At 54.1% G+C, this 20,726-nt stretch overlaps 9 protein-coding genes across 9 annotated transcripts; 3 read left to right on the forward strand and 6 right to left on the reverse strand.

Annotated features, from left to right (window-relative positions):
- J7T55_012632 (tp-binding domain 1 family member b) lies at positions 1 to 1,183 on the reverse strand (the record flags this gene model as incomplete). Its single annotated transcript, XM_053145280.1, has 3 exons — positions 1 to 660; positions 720 to 1,045; positions 1,120 to 1,183. The coding sequence occupies 3 exons, from the start codon at positions 1,181 to 1,183 to the stop codon at positions 1 to 3; spliced, it is 1,050 nt and encodes a 349-aa protein (XP_052992024.1).
- Positions 1,184 to 1,442: 259 nt separating this feature from the next.
- Positions 1,443 to 2,622, forward strand: J7T55_012633 (mitotic checkpoint protein bub3; the record flags this gene model as incomplete). Its single annotated transcript, XM_053145281.1, has 3 exons — positions 1,443 to 1,452; positions 1,512 to 1,761; positions 1,821 to 2,622. 3 exons carry the CDS (start codon positions 1,443 to 1,445, stop codon positions 2,620 to 2,622), a joined length of 1,062 nt encoding a protein of 353 aa, XP_052992025.1.
- Positions 2,623 to 2,984: 362 nt separating this feature from the next.
- Positions 2,985 to 4,491, reverse strand: J7T55_012634 (uncharacterized protein; the record flags this gene model as incomplete). Its single annotated transcript, XM_053145282.1, has 2 exons — positions 2,985 to 3,799; positions 3,861 to 4,491. The coding sequence occupies 2 exons, from the start codon at positions 4,489 to 4,491 to the stop codon at positions 2,985 to 2,987; spliced, it is 1,446 nt and encodes a 481-aa protein (XP_052992026.1).
- Positions 4,492 to 5,309: 818 nt separating this feature from the next.
- On the reverse strand, positions 5,310 to 6,781 carry J7T55_012635 (uncharacterized protein; the record flags this gene model as incomplete). The annotated part of the gene is made up of 5 exons (XM_053145283.1): positions 5,310 to 5,756; positions 5,811 to 6,023; positions 6,192 to 6,314; positions 6,369 to 6,427; positions 6,490 to 6,781. The coding sequence occupies 5 exons, from the start codon at positions 6,779 to 6,781 to the stop codon at positions 5,310 to 5,312; spliced, it is 1,134 nt and encodes a 377-aa protein (XP_052992027.1).
- Positions 6,782 to 7,874: 1,093 nt separating this feature from the next.
- Positions 7,875 to 10,076, reverse strand: J7T55_012636 (mitochondrial division protein 1; the record flags this gene model as incomplete). Its single annotated transcript, XM_053145284.1, has 4 exons — positions 7,875 to 8,153; positions 8,230 to 9,242; positions 9,294 to 9,897; positions 10,017 to 10,076. The coding sequence occupies 4 exons, from the start codon at positions 10,074 to 10,076 to the stop codon at positions 7,875 to 7,877; spliced, it is 1,956 nt and encodes a 651-aa protein (XP_052992028.1).
- A 665-nt stretch (positions 10,077 to 10,741) lies between these two features.
- Positions 10,742 to 11,615, forward strand: J7T55_012637 (uncharacterized protein; the record flags this gene model as incomplete). The annotated part of the gene is made up of 2 exons (XM_053145286.1): positions 10,742 to 10,812; positions 10,889 to 11,615. 2 exons carry the CDS (start codon positions 10,742 to 10,744, stop codon positions 11,613 to 11,615), a joined length of 798 nt encoding a protein of 265 aa, XP_052992029.1.
- Positions 11,616 to 11,836: 221 nt separating this feature from the next.
- J7T55_012638 (uncharacterized protein) lies at positions 11,837 to 12,765 on the reverse strand (the record flags this gene model as incomplete). Its single annotated transcript, XM_053145287.1, has 2 exons — positions 11,837 to 12,610; positions 12,670 to 12,765. 2 exons carry the CDS (start codon positions 12,763 to 12,765, stop codon positions 11,837 to 11,839), a joined length of 870 nt encoding a protein of 289 aa, XP_052992030.1.
- A 639-nt stretch (positions 12,766 to 13,404) lies between these two features.
- Positions 13,405 to 15,351, reverse strand: J7T55_012639 (uncharacterized protein; the record flags this gene model as incomplete). The annotated part of the gene is made up of 1 exon (XM_053145288.1): positions 13,405 to 15,351. The coding sequence occupies one exon, from the start codon at positions 15,349 to 15,351 to the stop codon at positions 13,405 to 13,407; it is 1,947 nt and encodes a 648-aa protein (XP_052992031.1).
- An 862-nt stretch (positions 15,352 to 16,213) lies between these two features.
- On the forward strand, positions 16,214 to 17,714 carry J7T55_012640 (uncharacterized protein; the record flags this gene model as incomplete). The annotated part of the gene is made up of 2 exons (XM_053145289.1): positions 16,214 to 17,090; positions 17,146 to 17,714. The coding sequence occupies 2 exons, from the start codon at positions 16,214 to 16,216 to the stop codon at positions 17,712 to 17,714; spliced, it is 1,446 nt and encodes a 481-aa protein (XP_052992032.1).
- Between the last annotated feature and the right edge of the window lie 3,012 nt (positions 17,715 to 20,726).

The raw sequence follows: 20,726 nt of genomic DNA on the forward strand, positions 1-20,726 counted from the left end.
TCATTTCTTTTTACGGGTCACTTTGACGCCTAGGTCTGAAGGCAACGGCATGGGCATGTCATCGAAATCATCGTCCCCTGCACCGGTACGACCGGTTGCGCCCGCCTGCTCTTCTCTAATCTTGGCCTGCTCTTCCTCTGTCTTGGCCTCAGCAGCATCGTACTCATCCTTCTGGTCAACCCATCGTTCTTGGATGTCCTGGACGTCGAGCATGGACGGTTCGTTCCTCATCGCAACCTGCCAGACGGTGTCGTTGGCTCCCTCAGCGCTTCCAAAAACATACCCGCCCGCTCGGTCGATCACTTTCAGGAGGTGCATCATGCTCTTCTTGTTCTCAACCGCCAGAACCTCGAAATGAACTAACGAAAAGCTTTCTACCAAGTTTGCAACTGCTTCGTTGAGGGCCCTAAACTTTTCACTTCGCAGAGCAGGCGACTCTTCTTCGAGACTCGGCAGGAGATACGACAGGTCTTGTACTTCCGTATAGAAGTCGAGGTTGAACGGCAGCGGGTCATACGATGATACCTTGTCGATCTTGGTGAGGACATTGATGTGCGGAAGGTCCATTTGCAGCATGGCTCGGAGCGCGAGCAGGAGGTTCGAGAGGTAGAGAGAGGGTTGAGTCAAGCAGAAGCTGTCCGAGAGGTGCAAAACGACCATCTAGTCTCGTGTCAGCACATAATTCAGGGGGGGAAAAGGAAGGTCTTCCCGCAACGGACCCTAAATCCCATCTTCTGAAGCTTGAAGAAGATGTTGCGCAACGAGTTGTGATGCGTATACAGCTCGACCTGACCTGGACAGTCGAACAGAATGTACTCGTCACCCAACTCTTTTAAGCCTTCCTCAAGCCACTCAAAGTTGTGCTCCAGCTCCTCGAGGGCATAGAGAACTCCGCCGTTCGGCCCCAGGTTATCGCTGCCCATAATCTCCTCCAACGTAACGAGATCGCGGATATCTAGGGCGCATGGGTAACTCGTCTTGTCGTTTGCAGGGTCGAGATTAACAACTGAGCATTGTCTGCCTATTGCGCCCATGAACTGGTGCACTGGAAAAAGCAGCATGTCAGTCTTCAGCCAGGGCGGCAGAACTGAACTGTAGGTTTTGGCTAGACTAGCTTACTGCCGTCACAATATGTACTCTTCCCCGCACCCGGGCTGCCCAGGACGAGCTGTGCAAATGGCATCTTGAGATTCGTAAGTAGCCCAGGACGCTGCACTTGTCTTGCTGTGCAGGAAGCTGCAATCTTGAAGCTTTGAAGGAGTGTGACGTTGGTGGGAGCCGAAGATGCCCCACGCGCCGGCGGGAGGCCAAAAAAAGCTGCAGGGATTAGTGCAGCTCCCCTGTCCATCAGCTGCGCTTTGTTGTGATGGAGCAACATCCACCTCACTCCTGCTATAGCAAACCATATTCCTCTGTCCCATTCCGCACAAGCAACCCACAACATGGCCCCAGGTATGTGGTTCTCTCCCAGGTTCAATCTGTCTCTTTCAGAAGCTAATATCAGACCGCAGCAACGCAATTTGAGGTTGCGCAGCCCCCAGACGACGCCGTGTCGCGCGTCGTCTTTGCGCCGGAATCACCAACTAGGCTACTTGTCTCCTCGTGGGATAAGAACGTCTATCTCTACGAGATCGAGGATGGCGACGCAGGTTCAGCAAAATTGGTGCGGCAGTTTGAGCACCGTGCGCCCGTCATGGACGTGTGCTTCGGTGGTAGCGACAATGAGGCATTCACGGCGGGGGTGGACCACAGGGTGACAAGGTTGGCTAGCAACAACTCCCCTGCGTCGCAATCTTGGTCTCTGACGATGATAACTACAGGATCGATCTTGAAACAGGCTCCCAAACCGTCATGAGCGAACACACCAAGCCCGTCCGCTGCGTCGTCTTCTCCGCCGAGCACCAACTCCTCATCTCCGCCTCGTGGGACAGCACGCTACACATCCACAACACCGCCGCGCCGGATAGCCCACCGGCCGTCGTCCAGCTCCCGGGCAAGCCGCATGCCATGTCGTCCAGCCCGACGAAGGTCGTCGTCGCCATGACGGCGCGACTGGTGCACATCTTCGACCTCCCCACCGTCGCCAAGCAGCTCGCCTCCTCGTCGGCGCCAGACATCAAGCCCTGGCAACAACGGGAGTCGTCCTTGAAGTTCCTGACCAGGGCTGTGGCTTGCATGCCAAACGACGCCGGCTACGCCACCAGCTCGATCGAGGGACGTGTCGCCGTGGAGTGGTTCGAAGACTCGGCCGAGTCCCAAGCGCGCAAGTACGCATTCAAGTGCCATCGACAGGCGGCTTCTGAGGAGGAAGGCGGTGGGGATGTTGTCTACCCTGTCAATGCGCTCACATTCCACCCTGTGTTTGGAAAGACATTTGCCAGCGGTGGCGGCGACGGGACTGTGGCGCTGTGGGATGCCGAGGCCAAGAGGAGGATGAAGCAGTACCAGAACTTTGGAAACAGTGTGGCGTCGCTTTCCTTCTCGTCCAATGGAAAATTCATGGCCGCTGGTGTTTGCCCAGGGTTCGAGACAGGGCAGGAGAATTACAGTGGGCAGGGCCAGACTAAGGTGGTGATCCGGGAGTTGAGCGAGACAGAGGCCAAAGGGAAGGGAGCGAAGTAGCCGCTGGCTCTGACATAGCTATTGGTGCTAGAGCGGCAAAATCATAATCACGATTACGACAGAGTGGTTTGGAGGCAATCCAAAGACTGATGTCAGGCACGAAGTGAGGTAAGGCCTCACTCTCTCAACCAAGGCTGCCAGCATCTCACAGCGGTGTCTCGGGGAAAGTCAAGCAAAATTACTGATGAGTTTTGAGATAGACTAGATACCTATCGAGCCAGATAAAAATGACTGAGAGCGCTTAGAAGATGAGCAACAAGCGATATTCATATTCCTTTGAATGAATTGGCCCATGTCTCTTCTCCATCCTCCAAATCAGGAGTTAGGCCCAACAAGATTGCGCGAAAGATAAGTGATTCATATTACGGAAGTGCATCGTCATTCAGAACAGGTGTCTCAGGAATCATCAAGTCAGGCTCGAGCGGGCCAGGTGGGCCAGGACGAAGTGTGAGCGAGCCCGACTTTTCGATCTGTCCGTTCAAGCGTTGCTTCGGAAGGAGGTGCATTATTGGACTTGAATCCCATACTAGCTCGCCTGGAGCCTCGCCTGCTAATTCCGCCTTGGTAGTATGCTCTGCTTGAGGAGAGTCGGTCCGTGGAATGATTACGGAGCGAAAGTTGTCAACCCGAGGAATTTGCCTGTTATGTTGGTTAAGCGTATGCTTGTGTGTTTTGGTTGGCATTTTCTTCACCTCGGAAGGCTTAACAGAACCTTGAGACTCGATTTTGAACTGCGACGCGCTGAAATACTGCCGTCCACGCCAAAGACTAGCAGCCGTTCGAGATTGAGTTCGCAAATCTGTTTTTGGGCTTAGGTTCCTTTGCCTCTGCTGTGACGCGCCGCCGCTCTGAGTCAGGTCCAGGCTCCCAACATTTATGTCAAGGTGTTGAAGCCGTCTTCTTTTCCCGAGGAAGCTGGGCCGCGCCTCGTCCTCGGTGAATCCGTCAGTCAGCGTCTTCCTTTTGTTTTTCAGCGGCGGATCCGCCTCTTTTTTGACCCGAGGCTTGTGCAGCACCTTGAAGCCCTTGGGTGGAGATCTGTCGAATATCAGAAAGCGACCTCTGACTTTTGGCTTCTGGCTTCCTGAGGTGGCGGGAAAGGAGAAGCTATCGCCTTCAGATGACGGTGTCAAAGCGGTGGTGTCGGCGTCTTCATCTTCCTCGGGCTCGGACGAGTCTGGCGAGCAAGTAAAGTGTCAGTGCTTGTTCGTAACGCGACAGTGGCCATGGCACCTCACCTTCTTCACCGTCGTATTCATCCAAGCTCATACTCTCTAGAGCCCCAGCCTCGGGGTCTGCTTTTCTGGGAGCCGTTTCTTCACGACCCTCTGGCGTGCCCTCTTCACTGATGCCTCCATCGTCACTTGTCTCAATGATCAAGCCACTTGTATGATCGGCCAGCGTGTCCTCGACAAGTGGGTGCTGCTCATTTGGCCCCTGGTGGCCAAGTGAGCATTCGACGACATGGGCATCGTATGAGCCTTGCTCCCCGATAAGATCATCATCGTCTCGTGCCAGCACAGGTGCGGATGAGGCAAGCGCCTCCCAAGCGAGGTTGCTTGGTGTCTTGTCCTCCGCGAAGGCCAAGGAGAATCTCATGCGCTTACGACCTGCATTTACAATGGGCCGTGAAGACTGTTGGTTGTTATTCTCATTGGGTCCGTTGGCTGTCGCTGTCCCCGTCACAGTAAGACTTTCAGTACGGCTGAGGAAGTGCTCGACATCTGGCGCCGAAGGTGAAGTATGCCGTCTCTTCAGAGAACGGCGGGAACAGGTGCGCAATGGTGTCTTTTGAGTGTTTCTGATACTTTTCTCGGGGGCCGTGGCGACTTCGGGCAGATTATTGATGTTTAGTCGATGTGGAATCATGGTCAGTTGTTCTGGGGAGCCCAATGGTCTGGAGCATATGATGGCTGAAACAAAAGGCCGTTGGCGACGGAAACGACACCAAGTTCAAAGCTTAGATCTGGGCCGACCCGAATTGTTGAAGTATGGGGAAGTGTATGAAATATGTTACGCCGACAGCAGTTGTCCCTCAAACCTCAGCAGGTTCTTGGCCGGGTGATCGAGGGAAAGAGCTGCGGGCAGAAATGTCGCAGCTCCTTCCTGCGTTGAAATTGGAAAGCCTGCCACATTCTACTCGTCTTTAACGCACTGTAAGTATCTGCGTTTCTAGCTAATTGTGGGTTCTCACTCTAGTCAGTTTTCTGTTGAGTGGCCCCAATCGCACTTGACGGCATTTTCACGGGGATGCAGGCGTCGAGCTGCCGTTGTATGTCGAGAAGGCAACTGTGTAATAGAGTTGACCGTGTTCAATGCAGCATAGACACGTTTCAGGAATTTCAAGCTGGCCCTCTCAACTCTGCTTGTGTGCCCTACGCGGGTTTCCTGACCGATATCCCTTCAATTCAACATTTCAGCACTAACCCATCAGGATCGCCGTTTAGATTGCACCAAGGTTTCGCATTGCAGGTTCCAAAGTAGCAGTTTGTCGTGGCTTAAGCTCAATATTTCTCCATTCTGTTCAGCCATCAACGTCTCTAGCATTCCTAGCGATTGCCGTATCTTGGCCCATAAGCGTAATGTTCCCAGTGCTTCTGATCTGGATGCCTTCTCTGCTGCCAATCATCAAGCCTGCCCCAAGCCTGACAATGGGACCGACGCGTGAAAGTCTCCGGCTGATACACCTAGTCCTCAGCCGGTGTGATGGCCTCCTGCAGAGGGACATAGTCGAACTTTCCTGCCATGTTCAGGAGCCAGACCTCATTGGGGTGGTTGACAGGCTCCCCAGGATAGAAGAAAGTGTTGGGAAACCCGAGGTCGAACGGCACAGCGCCTTCGATCTCCTTCATGTCCTCGTGCGAGAGGTGCAGCTTCAGAGCCTCAATGTTGCCCTTGAGATGGTCGGTCGTTCGACCGCCAACGATAGGGAACACATATGGGGTCTTGTGCATTACATACGCCAGAGCAACACTCGTAATGGCTGTGTTCTTGCGGTTGGCGATCTTCTCGAGAACACCCGAGATCTTAATCTGCTGCTCGGTAGCTTTGACCTTGCGGCCCTCCTGAGCATTTCTCTGTTCCTCGGTCTTGAAGCTTCCTCCGCCGAGAGCGCCCCACGGAGCCAGGCCCATCTAATCTACGATTAACGATTGCTTGGGATCATTCAAAGTGAAATTGTGGCTTACCCCTTCTTCTCTGCACATGGGGATGATTTCCCTCTCGAAGTCTCTGCTCGCTGCACTCCACCGGCCTTGGTAGACGCAGAACTGCCTCAAGCCGTGGTCGCGTGCATACTGGTTTGCTTTGGAAACCACCCAGGCTGGCGTGTCAGAGACGCCTAGGTATAGGACCTTGCCTTGTACTACCAAGTTGTTGAGGCTCTGCATCAGCTCAGGGATCTGAATCCTTATGTTAGTTTATTACCGCTTTGGGAAGGTCAGACCAATAACAGCCGCTTCAATGTGTAACTACAGGCCTTCAATCTTGACTTGTGACATTCTACACAAAAAGTGCCAGCCCACTAGAAATTTCAGAAGGACGATAAGGCTCTTCGGCTTGCAACTTACAGACACAGAGAAGTCCCACCAGTGGACGTAAAGAAGGTCGATGTAATCGGTATCCAGCTTCTTCAAGCTGTCCTTGAGAGAGGTGTGCATGCTCTTTGTGCCATTACCGGTGAAATTCGCCATCTTTGAGATGTCAGTCAAGCATCTATGGTATGGCATAAGAACGGGTTGACTCACAATGCGTCCTTCTCCAGGCGGACCCGCCATGTAGTTTGTCGTGTACTTTGTCGCGATGACTACATGTGGAATACTTAGGTGAGACATTGACCATCATCGACCTCACAAGGGATATACTCACCCATCTCGTCTCTGTTGCCACGCTTCTTCATCCATTCTCCGACCCACTTCTCGGACTCTCCGAACTGGTAGTTGTTTGCGGTATCGATGAAATTCCCGCCTTGTTCATAGAAGAAATCCAAGATGCTCTCGGTGGTCTTTTGGTCACATGCGCCCATGTAAGCCTCCCACGCATTGCCGAAATTCATCGCGCCCAAGCAGAGTGGGGAGACCCTCAATGATGCCGACGGGGACAGCAATCGGTAGCGGTTGAGTGGTCCCTTAGGGGGTGGTGCCATGGGTAAGGCAGACATCTTGGCGTTTATTGGTTTTGTTTTTTTTGGAGCGTGGTAAGAATTTCAGTCGTAGGTGTATTGATCTCTAAAGAGAATGAAAGTGTTGAATGCAGTCAAGGGCGGCAGAACAGGGAGAGAAAGAGCTACGATAATGGTTTATATATCTTTTGGAAGCTACGTACTCGCGGGAGCATCGGGGAGAAGGAGCTTTGACTTCAAATACGTTACACTTGAGCAGGCTACTCTGCTTCAGTGTCCCCCTCTCCTAGCCCACGGCCCAAACTCTCTTGGGCGTCAGGATCGCCAATGGACGAGACTCCTCTTTAGTTGCATCGGCGCGGGGGACGGCTTGACCCTGGGCCAAGAGGCCCCGGTTAAACATTCTGAGAACTGGCCGAATGTCAAGTCTTAGTGTCCCAATATCACAACAGGGATTATCTATGGCCCACTTAGACGGGAAACACCACCTTCAGTATGGCTGCTGTTAACTCTAAGCAAATTTGTAATAATGGGGCATCAAGTGGGCGGTATTTTAGTCGCACGGCAGGTATACGAACACGATGGCGAAGATGTCATGGTGGTCAATCACCGATCATCGTTGTTAGTGAGCAATGTCCGAACGGACTTAGGAACGCAACTAAACACCGGTGCGGCCGCTCACACTGGGGATGGCTTCATGTCCCAGTCATGACCACGCGTTGACCACTCGCGGACTGAAGACGACCAGATCACAGCTCTCAAGGCCCGTGGGGTCTATCGCTGAGACTAAATCCACAGAAAGTCTCATTTATTGTAGCTCATGCTAGCTAACAGACATTAGGATTAATTGGACAAGTTGCTATTGCCTTAGGCGGTCATCCTGCAGCAAAGGCGGGTGTGCCAATCAGCTACCGGGTGAGACTGCAGGCTGCATTTGCCTTGAGAAGGAGGTATTGTGCAGTCTAGCATAGGCGGGTTCCAAGGCGAATCTGTGAAGGTGCCCAGGGCTCTAAGTGAGTCGCTTGAGTCGAGACTTCGTAATGTAATACATTCATGTATATGTGTTGGGGTGTATGTATGCATATATGCACACCCTTTCTATACATCTCGTCTTGTCTTCCACTCCATGGTTCTAACAAGTCCACACACCAACGATACCATCTTGGCGCCCCTCGACCATGTAACCGTCCTGCAGACCCACGCGTTCTACCGTGGCCGGCGGTGTCTTGCCCTGTTCAGCAGCGTTCACGCCAGCACCACAGTCCCATTGGCGAGACTCCAGCTTATCGTACACCTTGACCACATCCTCGCCTGCGGCCGAGACTATTCTCCGGTTGTCGAATGCCATAGCCGTGATAGGGTGGTCGTAAGCATATGCATCATAAATAGACCCAGTCCGAAGGTCCCATATCTGAGGGGCTAGGCGTTAACGCACGAATGCCGAAAGGGGTCAGAGGGCGGCAAAAGCGGCCGCAAGGAGGACTTACCCGAATGCTCCGATCCATACTCCCTGTCACCAGGTGAACATCGTCAAACTGAAGGCATGTCACGGGTCCAGTATGGCCGACCAGACTTCGGTGAACTTGGCCGCTGCGCAGGTCCCAAAGCCTGACCATTCCATCAGCTGTTCCGCACGCGAGCGCAGCATCGAAGACCTGCAATGCGCCCACAAAGTCGGCGTTTTGGACAGGGGCGCGGCTTGTCGATTTCCAAGAGTTCTCTCCTAAGGTGACCGATGCCTGAGCGGCGGCCCACATCACATCCAAGGTCTGCACGCATCGCGCCTTCTCTAGGTCCCATTGTCGGATTGTCTTGTCTGCTGACCCAGATACTAAGACGTTGCCCCTGAAGTGGAGGGCAGTGACCTCGTCCATGTGCGCTTGTAACGTTGTCAAAGAGCAACCGTCCATGCTTCCCGCTGGAGGGTCTACAGGCTGATCTTCCGGGTTCTCAAAGGCCATACCGTCTTCGTCGTCGTCCTGGTCGAGTTGTCCGCCGAGGGGATCGTACTGAGCCTTGCTAAGGTCCCACAAGCGGATCGTAGCGTCCACAGATCCGGTAGCACAGATGTTGTCTTCAACTTGCAGAGTCCGTACCGACGCTGTGTGGCCTTCGAGGACTCCCATGCACCGTCCGGCATTCAGGTCCCATACCCTCACAGTGTCGTCCAGAGCAGAAGTGACCATTGTCCCAAAAGGAGCGTCAAAGTCCATAGCCGTGATAGAGTCCTGGTGCGCGCGAATCTCTCGCATGGAGGTGCCGGGCTCGATGTGCTCGTGCAGTATCGGCATCGACTTTCTCCGCAGACTCCTAGGCTTCTTCGATTTGGTCGGTGTGCTGTTAGCGGATGGCAACTTCTCATATATCGACTGTGACATGAAACCTGATTCTGTGTCGTCTTCCCCGGCGTCACTGCCCTTGGTGGGTGTGAGGGCTGCCACGGACGCGGCCTCTGCGACCAGCTCTTCAGCTTCCTCTAAGCGATTCTCCACATCCATAACTGCCCTTGGTCAGTAAAGTTCACGGCGACGGGGTGGAATGCCAGTCTTACTGTCGTGTTCTAATACGGCCTCGTCCTGCTCATAGCCCGCTAGCCTCTCTAAAATAATTTTCCGCATCCCTAATAAATTCGCTATTTTGTTGTCGATTTCCCGGATCTCACTGCTTGCCATATTCTTCCGTACGCCCAGCATCTCGAATTCGTGCAACATGGAAGCCTTCTCTTTTTGGAGTTTCTGTACCGCCTGCGGGCTATTGGGGTCGATCCGTGTGTCTTCGATCAATTTTCGCCCCCTCGAAACCCTCCTCCTGTGCTTCTTCCCATCATCGGTAAAATCCGGGAAGCTGGCCTTGAAGCCTTGGAACAGCGAGTAGGAGTTTTCATCTTCAGGGATATCCTTGAGCAAGGCGTCTGGCACGTATGAAAGTGCGCGTTGTTGAATCTCTGTCGTGGAAAGCTTTGACCGCATGAGGTCGGTAGGGGTTGTCCGTGCCCTGGAAAACATGCTCCGCTGGAGGGTCGGCCTCCGCAGCTGTTTCGTCACCTCGCTCATTGCGGATTGATAGTGTTGGTTGTTGGTGGGATCGGACAGAGGGCCCATTAGGTGACTGGCCGTGGTGGTCACTTTGCGGCCGAAAGCCTCAAAGCCACGGGCCTGCATGGATCATAACTTTGGCGTCAGCAAGACACGCCTCTTGGTATACGGAGACAGAGGGGCAGAACAAGAGCTCTTTCAGAGAAAGTGCTTCTGGAGGCAAGACAAAAGTTGCGCACCGAGATGATTGACGAATCACCATGGTCGTCATAAAAAGCATTGTCGCCGGTGCTGGCCATGCGTTAAACAATGGAGAACAAGTGGGGATCGGATGGAGCTCGGTCGGTAAGGTTCTGTCGTGCAGCTAGCCTTTGCCGGTGGGTGAGTCGCGGCGTTCTAGAAGTCTGGAGCGAAGCAGTTCGGCCCAATGCAGCATCGGGGAGTGAGCGCAATTGAAAATGTCAATGTCGAGTCGAGACGCAGAGTAGGGTCGCGTAAATGCGAGATCAGAGGCGAGGGTGTTGGAGCTCGAGGGATGCCACCCTCTGCTGCATCGGGCAGAGATTGGCCAGCTTGCCTGGCAGCTGGTGCACTAGCACGACCTGCACGCGACACGGTCAACCCAATTGAGGGCCGTACCCAGCGACACCCTTGCGTCACTCACGGGGGTCAGTCGGCTCAACAACCCCGCCAACCCTCCGTGCACGGCGGAAGCGGCTCGGAAGTCAAGTCAACTTCAAGACCCCTGCCCAGCACTTGAGCTTCCGAGCCGGCTCTGACAAAGTGCCGACAAGGTACAAGATGATTATTTGAGTCATTCCGAACGCGCAAAAGATCGCACACTCTCCTAGACATCTAGAAAAGGCAAAAAGTTAAAAAAAAATCCTGAGGGTCCTTGTCTCGGTCTGCCCTCCGCAAGTCGATCCGTCCTGCTCCCGTCGACTCGCAACACAGCACCGTCAAGATGGACTCCCTCATCGACCTGTCCGACGCCTCCAAGGCACTGGACCTGTCGCGCATCCGATTTCAGCTTATGTAGGTCTCAAAACCCCCAGACCCAGGGGCTGAGCCTAGAACATGAGGGATCGGGCTACTGACAACCCAATTGCAGTCGCCTGGAAGACACAATCACCTTCCACCTCATCGAGCGCGTCCAGTTCCCGTTAAACAGCAACATCTACATTCCCGGCGCCGTACCCATACCCGACACCGACCTCTCCCTCATGGACTGGTACTTCGTCGAGCAGGAGAAGCTCCAGTCCCTCATCCGCCGCTACGAGTCGCCCGACGAGTACCCCTTCTTCCCCGTGTCGCTCAAGAAGCCCATCCTCCCCGCCATAGACTACCCCAAGATCCTCCACCCCAACGACGTCAACGTTAACGACAAGATCAAGCGCTTCTACATAGACCAGTTCCTGCCACGCGTGTGCCCCAACTTCGGCCACGGCGACCGGGGCGTGTCGCAGGAGAACTACGGCAGCAGCGCGACGTGCGACATAGCCGTCCTGCAGGCGCTGTCGCGGAGGATACACTTTGGCAAGTTCGTCGCCGAGTCCAAGTTCCAGTCAGACCCCGAGGGCTACACGCGCATGATCAAGGCCGGCGACCGCGAGGGCATCGGCGCGTCCATCACCAACGCCGCCGTCGAGAAACAGGTTCTCGAGCGCCTGAAGCTCAAGGCCCAGACCTACGGGACCGACCCCTCGGTGGGCGTGGGTGTCGAGCAGAGCAAGATCAATGTCGATGCCGTGGTGGCCATGTACAAGGACTTTGTAATTCCGCTAACCAAGGAGGTCGAGGTGGAGTATCTGATGCAGAGGTTAAAGCCTCGGGAATGAAGCGATCACCTATCAAACGGCATCACCCAGCCCTTTTCTTTGTTTGGGGCAGAGGGGGTGTGTGGGCATCGCAAGGGATAGAGCGATCTCGCCTGCGCTTAGAGAAGATGTAGATGTCGCGCAAAACTTTTGCGCAGACTTTTGAAAAGCGATGACTTATCACCACATAGAGATGGAAATCTATTGGATGCTCCCTTGATGAGCTCACACAACCCGTTTGTTCATTGTGGGCTCAAGTACTCCGTAACCTTCTTCACGGCCTCGGGGAACTTGGCCGCCTCAATCAAGACCATAAATCCCATGCTTTTAACCCCCATCTCCTGGAATGCCCTCTTGCTGTCCGCTATGTTCTCGTCGTCCTTTGTCAACGGATAGCTACCGTATGCAACCGCATGCTTCTGGAACACCTCATCCTCGGGGTGGAAATGAAACATTGGCGCCTCCTCCCTAGCCTTCTTGCGCTTCTGCGTCTCGCCATCCAGTATGCTCTGCACCTCATGGTAGGTCTTGGAAACCACGAGGTAGTGCGTGAAGTCATATGGCTCCTTGTCCTCAACTGCGGCCTCGACCTCGTCGATCAGCATGGAGTACATTGGTGGTGAGATCTCGGGGGGCATGTTGATGAGGCGCTCGCCCAGGACCAAGCCGACATGGTTTTCACTTAGGACCTTTGGAACCACTGCAGCCAGGTTCTCGTTGCCGGACTCAGACGCTTTCGTGGAAATGTACTCGAGCAGGTCTGAGACTGGTTTCTTGTCTTTGTGCTCCTTCAGGTTGAGCGCTGTGAGGAAGGCATATGCGTCGTTGCCCTTGCCATCCACTTTGACGGTGGAGCCAATAGTCTGGTTCTTCAGTATTAGATCCGCGAGTGCGGAAATGTCAAATAGCTGAGAGTCGACATCAAAAAGTTGGCGCAGTAGCTGCTTGACGCCGTGGAAGTCAATTTCAGGGTCAAAGTTGAACCACTCAAAATCGACATTGACAATGTTGAAGTCCTGGACGTTTGGTGTTAGTGAGACGCGCAAGTAACATGAGAGTGGGACGTGAAATTTACATCGTCGTCTGAGCTGCCGTCCTCATCCATCTTGTCCACTGAAGCTGTTGCCGCCTCAGACTGGCCGTCTGCGTCTCTTGCGCGCTTCTTCGCCATTCTGAAAGTCAATGTTTGCCAGAAATTGGGCTGACCAGGTTGAATCCGCAGGAACCACTTGTTAAGCCCACGGAGAGAAAAGTCCCCAAAAGTTTTGAGAAACTGCCCCTCCAATGAGCCCAAGTTGGAGGGCGCCGATAAGAGCCGATAAGACTGGGGCGACCAGGGCGAGGAGCATGACGCGCAGTGAGGAAAACCACAACTGGGAGATTGATCCCAAGAGCGCAACGGATCAATTCATTTTCATTGTCAGGGTATCTGTCCTCGTCACTATCTACATTTTCTATGCTGTACAGTATCTTCTCGACGTTTTCAATTCGCCAATCATTATCGTTCTCGCGTCCTTGATCAGATCCCGCCTCAACTAAGTCTGAGCAACGCCGAAGAATGTAGCCGGTCCCTTGAGCGACAGAGCTTTCATCAGGTTCTCTGTTGTCAAAAGTCATTCCTGGAGCTGTTGTCCCTGGCTAGATAACTGGAAACCACGCCAGAGGAGCAGGGTGCATTTTTGCCGTGTTCAATTCCACAATGTGCTGCCTTTCGTGGAAAGTATAGATACAGGGGGTACGAGGCCGTGATGTATGATCCCGTGGCCGGGATGACCTCCGTCTCTCGCGTGTTTAGTACTTGCGCAAGCACTTAGTAGCCTGGTCTGTAGCGGTAAGGATCCTCTCCCCTAAATCGAGGTCCTCGATCGCCTCGGAACCGGGGGTTCCGGGGCCGACGATCACCTCCAAAGCGGCGGTCGCCTGAGTATCGGTCAAAGTCAGGGACAGGTTGGCGAGGCGGGGGTCGGTAGTCTTCCCTGCGAGACTGCGAATCGGTCGCACTGCTGGTGCCAGCTATTCCGAGACGTTCAAGACGAAGACGTTCCTGGTGCTCCTTCTCCCGGTGTGGAGGCCGGATACCAATGAAAACCTCAGTGCCTCTGTCCACAAATGAATCGATGCTTTCAAAGGTGTATCGGTGGTAATCCTTGCCAAGGTCGTGTGGTGGGGTTGCCGAGTAGAAAGAACGCATGTTCTCAACACGGCGCTGGGCGATGTCTTCACTCTGGGGTTGGTATGACAGTGGGGGATTGGCTTGCGTCTGAACCAAGTTTGGATTGTTCACTCGAGGCGGCGGACCACCTCGACCGCGAGGACCTCTCGGTGCAGCTTCGATTCCGGGATATACAGGACCTGCACCAGAGCCGGCAGCAGGACCTGTAGGAGGAGGTTTCGAAAATGACTTGGTGTCTGAGCCGGCTACTCTGTGAACAGCCGTGACACTGTCGTGCCCCTGTTCGTAAACAACTTCCCAGCGATGTGCATTGCCTCTGGCTCCAGACTCCTCCTGGTCGATCCATTCCTTCATGCTGTCAGGAGGGATGAAATCTACCCACAGAGGCTTCCTATTCCGCTCGTTCGGCCAAACTTGGTCATGCATTGCAGCGCGTACACGTTGAGCGGCGGAGACCGAGGTCAGCTTGACGAAAGCATGGGTACGGATTTGATCGAGATAAAAGTCCTCAATGAAATTCGGGTCCGGCTGGCTTCCTTGTGGCGTTACCAGGTCAACGATGTGCTCCTCAACCGTCTCAGACCTCAAGGGTCTCATGAGCTCCCGAATGTAAAGAGCTGAAGTCGGAGGGTGTACCGAAGGAGCCGAAGGCGCAATATCCGCCTCTGCAGGCTCTCTTTGCGGTTCTTGGTTCGTCTCAGATCGGTCCTCGCGCGGTTGCTGAGATGGCTGCGACGTCTGCGACGGCGCCTCGGATTGCCTTCCTATGGCAACCCTCTTCATGAAAGCGTCCTCGCCACTGACTTCCAGTACTGGGTCTCGCACCGGTGACTGTGTCGCTGAAAGTGCATTGGATGACTCTGCCACAGCCGACCTTGTCGAATCAGCCTCCACCCCGCTGGGCTCAAGCGCGCGTTGTGCATCAATCGCTGCTGGTGCTGCAACGCGATGACTCCCAACCTCTGATGTACCCTCCTCTTCTAATCCATGTGTTTCTCTCGTGCCATTTTGAGACTTCTTCTCCGGACTTCCAGAGAGATCGCCGGTCTCATAATCGACCACGTCCTCCTGCTCCTCAGCCCGACGCTCTTCTTCCTGTTTGGCTCGCTTCGTGGAAGGAGGCGGCGTGGAAGATCGGCGTTTGCGCTTCTGTAAGTCGAGCGCAGCGTCTGGAGCTGGCACTGAAGCCTGCAGGACGGACGTGTTGTTGGCCTCTGACTGGAGGGTGGCAGGGTCTCTGGCGATGATATTCTGGGCCTCAGGTTCTGCAAGGCTTTCAGTCTGTATAGCAACGGTATCCGGCGCGTCTTCAGTCATAGTCGCATCAACACTTTCGATCAAAGGCGACTTCTCTTCGTTGAAATGCTGCGCAATGGCATCTTCTTCTTTGGGCGCATCATCGACTGGCGTGGCGATATCCCCATTAGGAGATCCCGCCGCCTCCTGGTCTTGAGATGATTCGGCATCAGCTTCGACCAAGCGCTTGACGAGATCTGCCTTGACGCCCTTGGTAGGTAGACCTCTGCTCTGCAACTCCGCTTTCAGGTCGACGACCTTTAGACTGGCCCAGTCGCTGGATGACATGTTCGCTAGGTTTGGTGTGGGATTGGCACAAACAGGCTCATTGTCAGTTCCCACAAGTACTGAGGAGAGAGTAGATTGAAGTTCGCGATAGTAATGCTCCGAGTGGAATTAATGGCGACGAGGTCAAATGCAGCAAAAACGCGGCTTTGGGAGCGAATGCGACAAGGGAAAAAGAAAGGAGGCTGACGTCGTTGCGTCTGGCGCGTCAAATCGCGGCAGCAAAGTTGGGCTGGATGGAAAGAGGTTGCAGCCAGCGACAGGGCAGGCGCTGGTTTCTTCCTTGCCCTGCTTGCCAGCATGCGCGCCCACCTGGCAGGTGGGGGCCAGGTACCCAGGCATCCTGGTCCCTGCAAGGTGGGTCTGCCAGACAGCTGGGCAGGGACCCAGGTAACGGTAGGCCTACTGCAGCTTCCCGTTCGCTGCGGCTGCGAACGACTCTCACTGCATCACAGCAGGTACCGCAAGCGGCCCACCTCCTGGATCACACCTGGACCAAGGGGCCTTTTATCTGCAGAACACTGTCGTTGCTGCTTTCGGGCCGTCCGTCGTTTTTGAAGCCTCACTCCCAGTTTCGGCCTGCTGCCATGCTTCTAGGCTGCCTTCAGGACCATCGCGGCCGGTGGGAAGCGGTACGGGCAGGACGAATTGGGGGTCCAGCTGCACAATGAGAACGCTCTCTCTATTGTCCAAGATACGTGCCTCACTTCATCTGAGTTGAAAGCATCCAGACGCGCCGGAAGCACCACATTTTGACCGTCATCGTCTCATTCGACCTGAAGTTTTCTTTCGTTCTTTCCCCAGCTCCCGAAATTCAAAGGCCTTTCTTTCTTTGCCTCCTTCAACCGCTCTCACCCTCATCATCATGCCTTCATTCTCTTACAGCATTTCGGCTCGGCTCGCGAGGACCGTTGGCAGCACCCTCAGTCGAGTTTGGACTGGTCGGGTCTCTAAAACGTCCTCAACTCGACGCCGTACTACATCTCCACCTGGCAAAAGCTTAGGGCTCATCCACCCAGACCCAATAGCACTCGCATCTAGGAGTTCTTCATTCGAGGAGGAGGACGGCCCTGAGCATCAAGTCAAGCAGGAAAACGACCGTGCTATCAAGAAAGAAGAAGATCAATGCGACTATTCAATTGCTGCTCACGAGGACGACCACGAGTACAGTATGGGCGCCGACTCAGAGGAGGAGCTTGATGAAGAAGAAATGTTCGAGGATTCTTTGTCACATGCACAGGATGTAGTTTCTATGCTGGGTGATGTAGCCGACATGGACAAACCCATTCAAAGCATAGAGGTCTATGATGAGATTTTGGACAGTCAGGACGCCTCGCCTAGCCTCCGTGGTGGCACCAGAGTACCTGAGGACGGCGACGATGGCGATGAAGAGGACGATGATGCAAATCAGGATGAATATGAGGATGACGACGATTACGAGCAACCTCCCACCAACCCTGACGATTACTATGAATCCGAGGAGGACTTTGAGGATGAGTACGACGTTGACCAGGCGGACCTCGACTGGTATCGGCTTGAGAGAACCAGGGTGGCGAACATCAGAGACTGGGCAAGAGATGCTGCAAAGGCGCACAAGCTCATGACGCTGTGCGGCCAATACTCATTGTTGCCCTCATCCTGGGAGTGTGATCTCATTGATCACCCTTACCTGACCGGGTTATTCGCGCCGATAGATGAGGAAAAGAAAACACTCATCAGGGCAGAGTCGAATCAATTTAGAGGTTTGTGTTATTCGTATCTGTCGTAGGCCTACGGTCGCTAACTCGCAAATGACAGCCACGCGAGCTCTGAGGAACCTTTTCGAGCTACACATTCGCATCTGTGCCTACCGGCAAGATGGTCTTCACGACAAAATCGGCGACCTGATCGACAAGGAAATCCGGAAATACAACGCAGCCGTCGAGAAGGACGCCAAGTTGCTTGGCTCCTACGCCTACTCCAGCCCTATCATGATCATCAAGTTTGCCACCCTCCAGTTTGCCCAAGTCGATGAGGATCAACTCCAGACATGGGTACATCAGCAAGCAATGCTGTCCTGCCGACGAAGCGTCGAAGACTATCACAATCAGTGGGCCCAGCGAGGAGTTGAGCACTATCCACGTGTGATGTATGCCTTTGTGATCATTCAGCAGACGGTGCAGATCTGGGCGATTGACACAGAGCTTCCAGAGGAACAGTTGGGCAATCCCTACCCTCTCAGGAGTATCGACATGTCCAAAAGGAACGACTGGCTCAACTGCACATTTTCGATTGCAATCCCAATTTACCTGGCGAAAGAATCGCTGTTGGCACACCGTTGGAATTTCCCGAAGGTAGAGGTGGAAGATTCCGATACTGACCTGTGAAAGCGAGGCTTTCTCGTCTTCCAGAATTTTATGAAAAGAAGTGGGCTGCGGAAGTCGTACTCTCCGGGACGGAATTCGAGCTACTGGGAAATTGTGAGGAGGCAGACGTGCACTTGGGCAACTGTGCGTGCATTGACAAAGTTGCGTCGACGTTGTCGCACGCAGCTGTCGAGGGTTAAAATTGGCTGAATTGGAGGCAGTGACAGGCCACTGCTTGTGTTGGCAGATGAATATGCTGTTTCAGACGGCACTTGTACAGTATTCATTTCAGGGTCTGTCGCCAGGAAGCAATTCAAAGAGAAGTTGCCCCGCACCATCAACGACAGGACAGTGCTGTTTTCCAAAGTCTTGGGTACGAGGCCATGCACCGACGACGGAATGCCGGCGCGAGATCCTGACTCGAAGCCCAGAGTGTCTGACCCGTGTTGAATCGAGCACCCGTCGAACGATTTCATCGTCATTGGCTAGCAATGCAGGTCGAATGAAGTGATTGTAGAAGGCAGTGGCGGAAGATGGCAAGACTCAGGGTCTCGCCCCGCCTGTGGAGCTCGCGCCGAAGGTGTGCAGTAAGTACTGTACAGCCCAGGGATTTCAAACGTCGGTGTGTGACTTGACCAGCATGCTTTTCATGTAAAACAACCTCCCGTACGATAACCTGCTGTGTCTGGCAGGATCTTTGGTACGATGATGCCTTTCGTAGCCCCTTCCCGTCTGCCTCTGGTGCTTGCCGCGAAAGACCCTAAGGATCACTGAGAGCTGTGCAGTTTGATCTGTTTGATCTGTTTGATCATCATGTTCACGTCTTTTGATTGGGATGCAACAATCGCAGACGTGGGCTTCGTCCTCAAACTCAAGACAAATTGGATATGTTGAGGGCGTGTACTCTCTATTTCTCTCTATCTCGGATTGCAGTAGAAGTCGTATCGAGAGCAACCTAAACGTGCTCAACCTCGGTATGACCAGGCTCCTGGCACCCACGCAGCCACGCCAGACCCCGACCGGTCGGCCACCCCTGACCGGGAAGAGCCTCGACTGATCTTCGAGCTAATTCGATTATCAGGGCTCCATCGGCGCTGATAAAAAAGCTTGGCGACTGGGTCCCCTCAGGAGGCGGAGATGAATGACTTGCATTGGGCCGCCGGCCAGTTCGGATTCTCCGCGCTGATTGCATAATTATTAGATACGCGGACACGAGATGGAGGGCAGCCCCCAACGTTGTTTCGGCTAACGGGGGAGTGTCATACTTGCTTTTTCTTACACTCCCTTCCCGCACCTCAGTAAGGCTGTGACTACTGCAAAGTTGAGTTGTTCGGGCCCCGGATAGCGTGGTTCAAGATTGACTGTGTCGAACGGATAGTCTAGCGAACGTACTGCAACGCTAGGCAGATGACATGTAGCGTGCGCTGACGTTGACGGATCGAAATGCCAGCAGATGGGGGCAATGATGGCAACTACAAACGCGGTGCCCACCTGGACGGTACCTGCACCTGCAGCCCTCTACAGATCAAGGTGGTAATTTGCCAGGAAAAGCCGAGACCCCCCAAAGGGCTCCCGAGGTGGCAAGCCGGTGAGATGCAGCCTGGGCGACGTAATCTGCTGTACGCATACAGTAATACATGCGGTACAGTACAGTAGATCTATGTAGAAACGAGGGTCGGCCCCCTCGCCCCGTTTTGTCAGCGTTGTCGGTCAACTGGGTCCTCCGGAGATCTGATAATAATAACAACCTTGGAACCCAGAGAGGCATCTGATGTGACGGGCCAGGGGGGTTTGCAGGGCGTGTGCTCGGACTTGTCCACATGGCCTGCCACGCTGCCCTCGTATGTATGCATTCTTATTATGCGGTGAAGCGAGAGGGCAGGAAACGGGTGACGGCATTCAACATCAACACCACCACGGAAAAGAGACCTGGATGTTGGTATCGCCAACACTTTCCCTCTAGCGTGGTCGATGTAAGGATCAGGGTCGCTGGTTTGAGTTAGGCTTCGCATGGGTCGCATTCCCTGAGTAATCCATTTGCGCTGATTGGTTTGAAATGTGTCAAAGTACCTGTACGGAGTTACCAGAGTAATGTCCTATGCAACCCAGGCCGTCGGTCGGCCACTCACTCACTCAGTCGGAATCAATCAATCCACCAGCCGCCTGCTGATTCCTGTCGAGTCCAAGGATTGTACTGGCAGAAGAGAATTAACTTTGGGGAAATTGCCATCCAGGGAAGGGGGAAAACCACCACAAACCACCAACCAACCCTCCCCAACACCCCCCCAGAAAAAAAACAAAAAAGGCCAAGCCCAAGCAAAAACGACAAGTCCGAGCCGGCGAGCGGTGACGTGACTACTGTCCGCCTTAACCCCCTTCTTGGTCCTCCTCCCCACCCCCTTCAGGCTGAGGATCCAAGCTTGCAAGAGTAGCAGCCATACCAGAAATCCAATTCACACCACCTGGCACGCCAGAGGGCTGATTCCCCCAGGCTACTGCAACGGCTGCCATCCCCGGCATGCTACAGTACCCCGTCAAACCTTGGAGCACCAGGGAGCCTCCTCGTTCGTCCTAAGGCATTACTATGCTTCCCTCGTGGCCCGTACATTCCATATGACACACAATCGTCCAATACCTCTTCCCACCTCTTGTCTCTTGCAACACGCCCACGGCCCCAAGGTCCAAGGACGGTAACACCCAACCAATCGACGCCTCCTATCCTGCTTCTTCCTCCACTCTTACCACCACCACTACCACCGCTACTACTACCGCCACCAACACCAAAGCACAGCACCCAGAACGCTTCTCCATCATCCTGCCCGCTGCCAAGGCGGACCGGCGACATACTTCCCTCTATTCAACTTCTCTAGACCGCGTAGTCGACCGAGTCTTCGACCAACTTGGCTGCCTTTGTTTCCCACCGGCATCTCAAGCAGGGCGTCTTGGTCTTTCGACGGCGTTGCTACCCATCGATTGGTCGATTGGCTTCTGGATCCTCACACCTGGTTCTTGTTGACACCTAAGTGACGCCTA

The sequence above is a fragment of the Diaporthe amygdali genome (assembly GCF_026229845.1).
Source record: "Diaporthe amygdali strain CAA958 chromosome Unknown NODE_20_length_815715_cov_65_842320, whole genome shotgun sequence".
Taxonomy (NCBI): domain Eukaryota; kingdom Fungi; phylum Ascomycota; class Sordariomycetes; order Diaporthales; family Diaporthaceae; genus Diaporthe; species Diaporthe amygdali.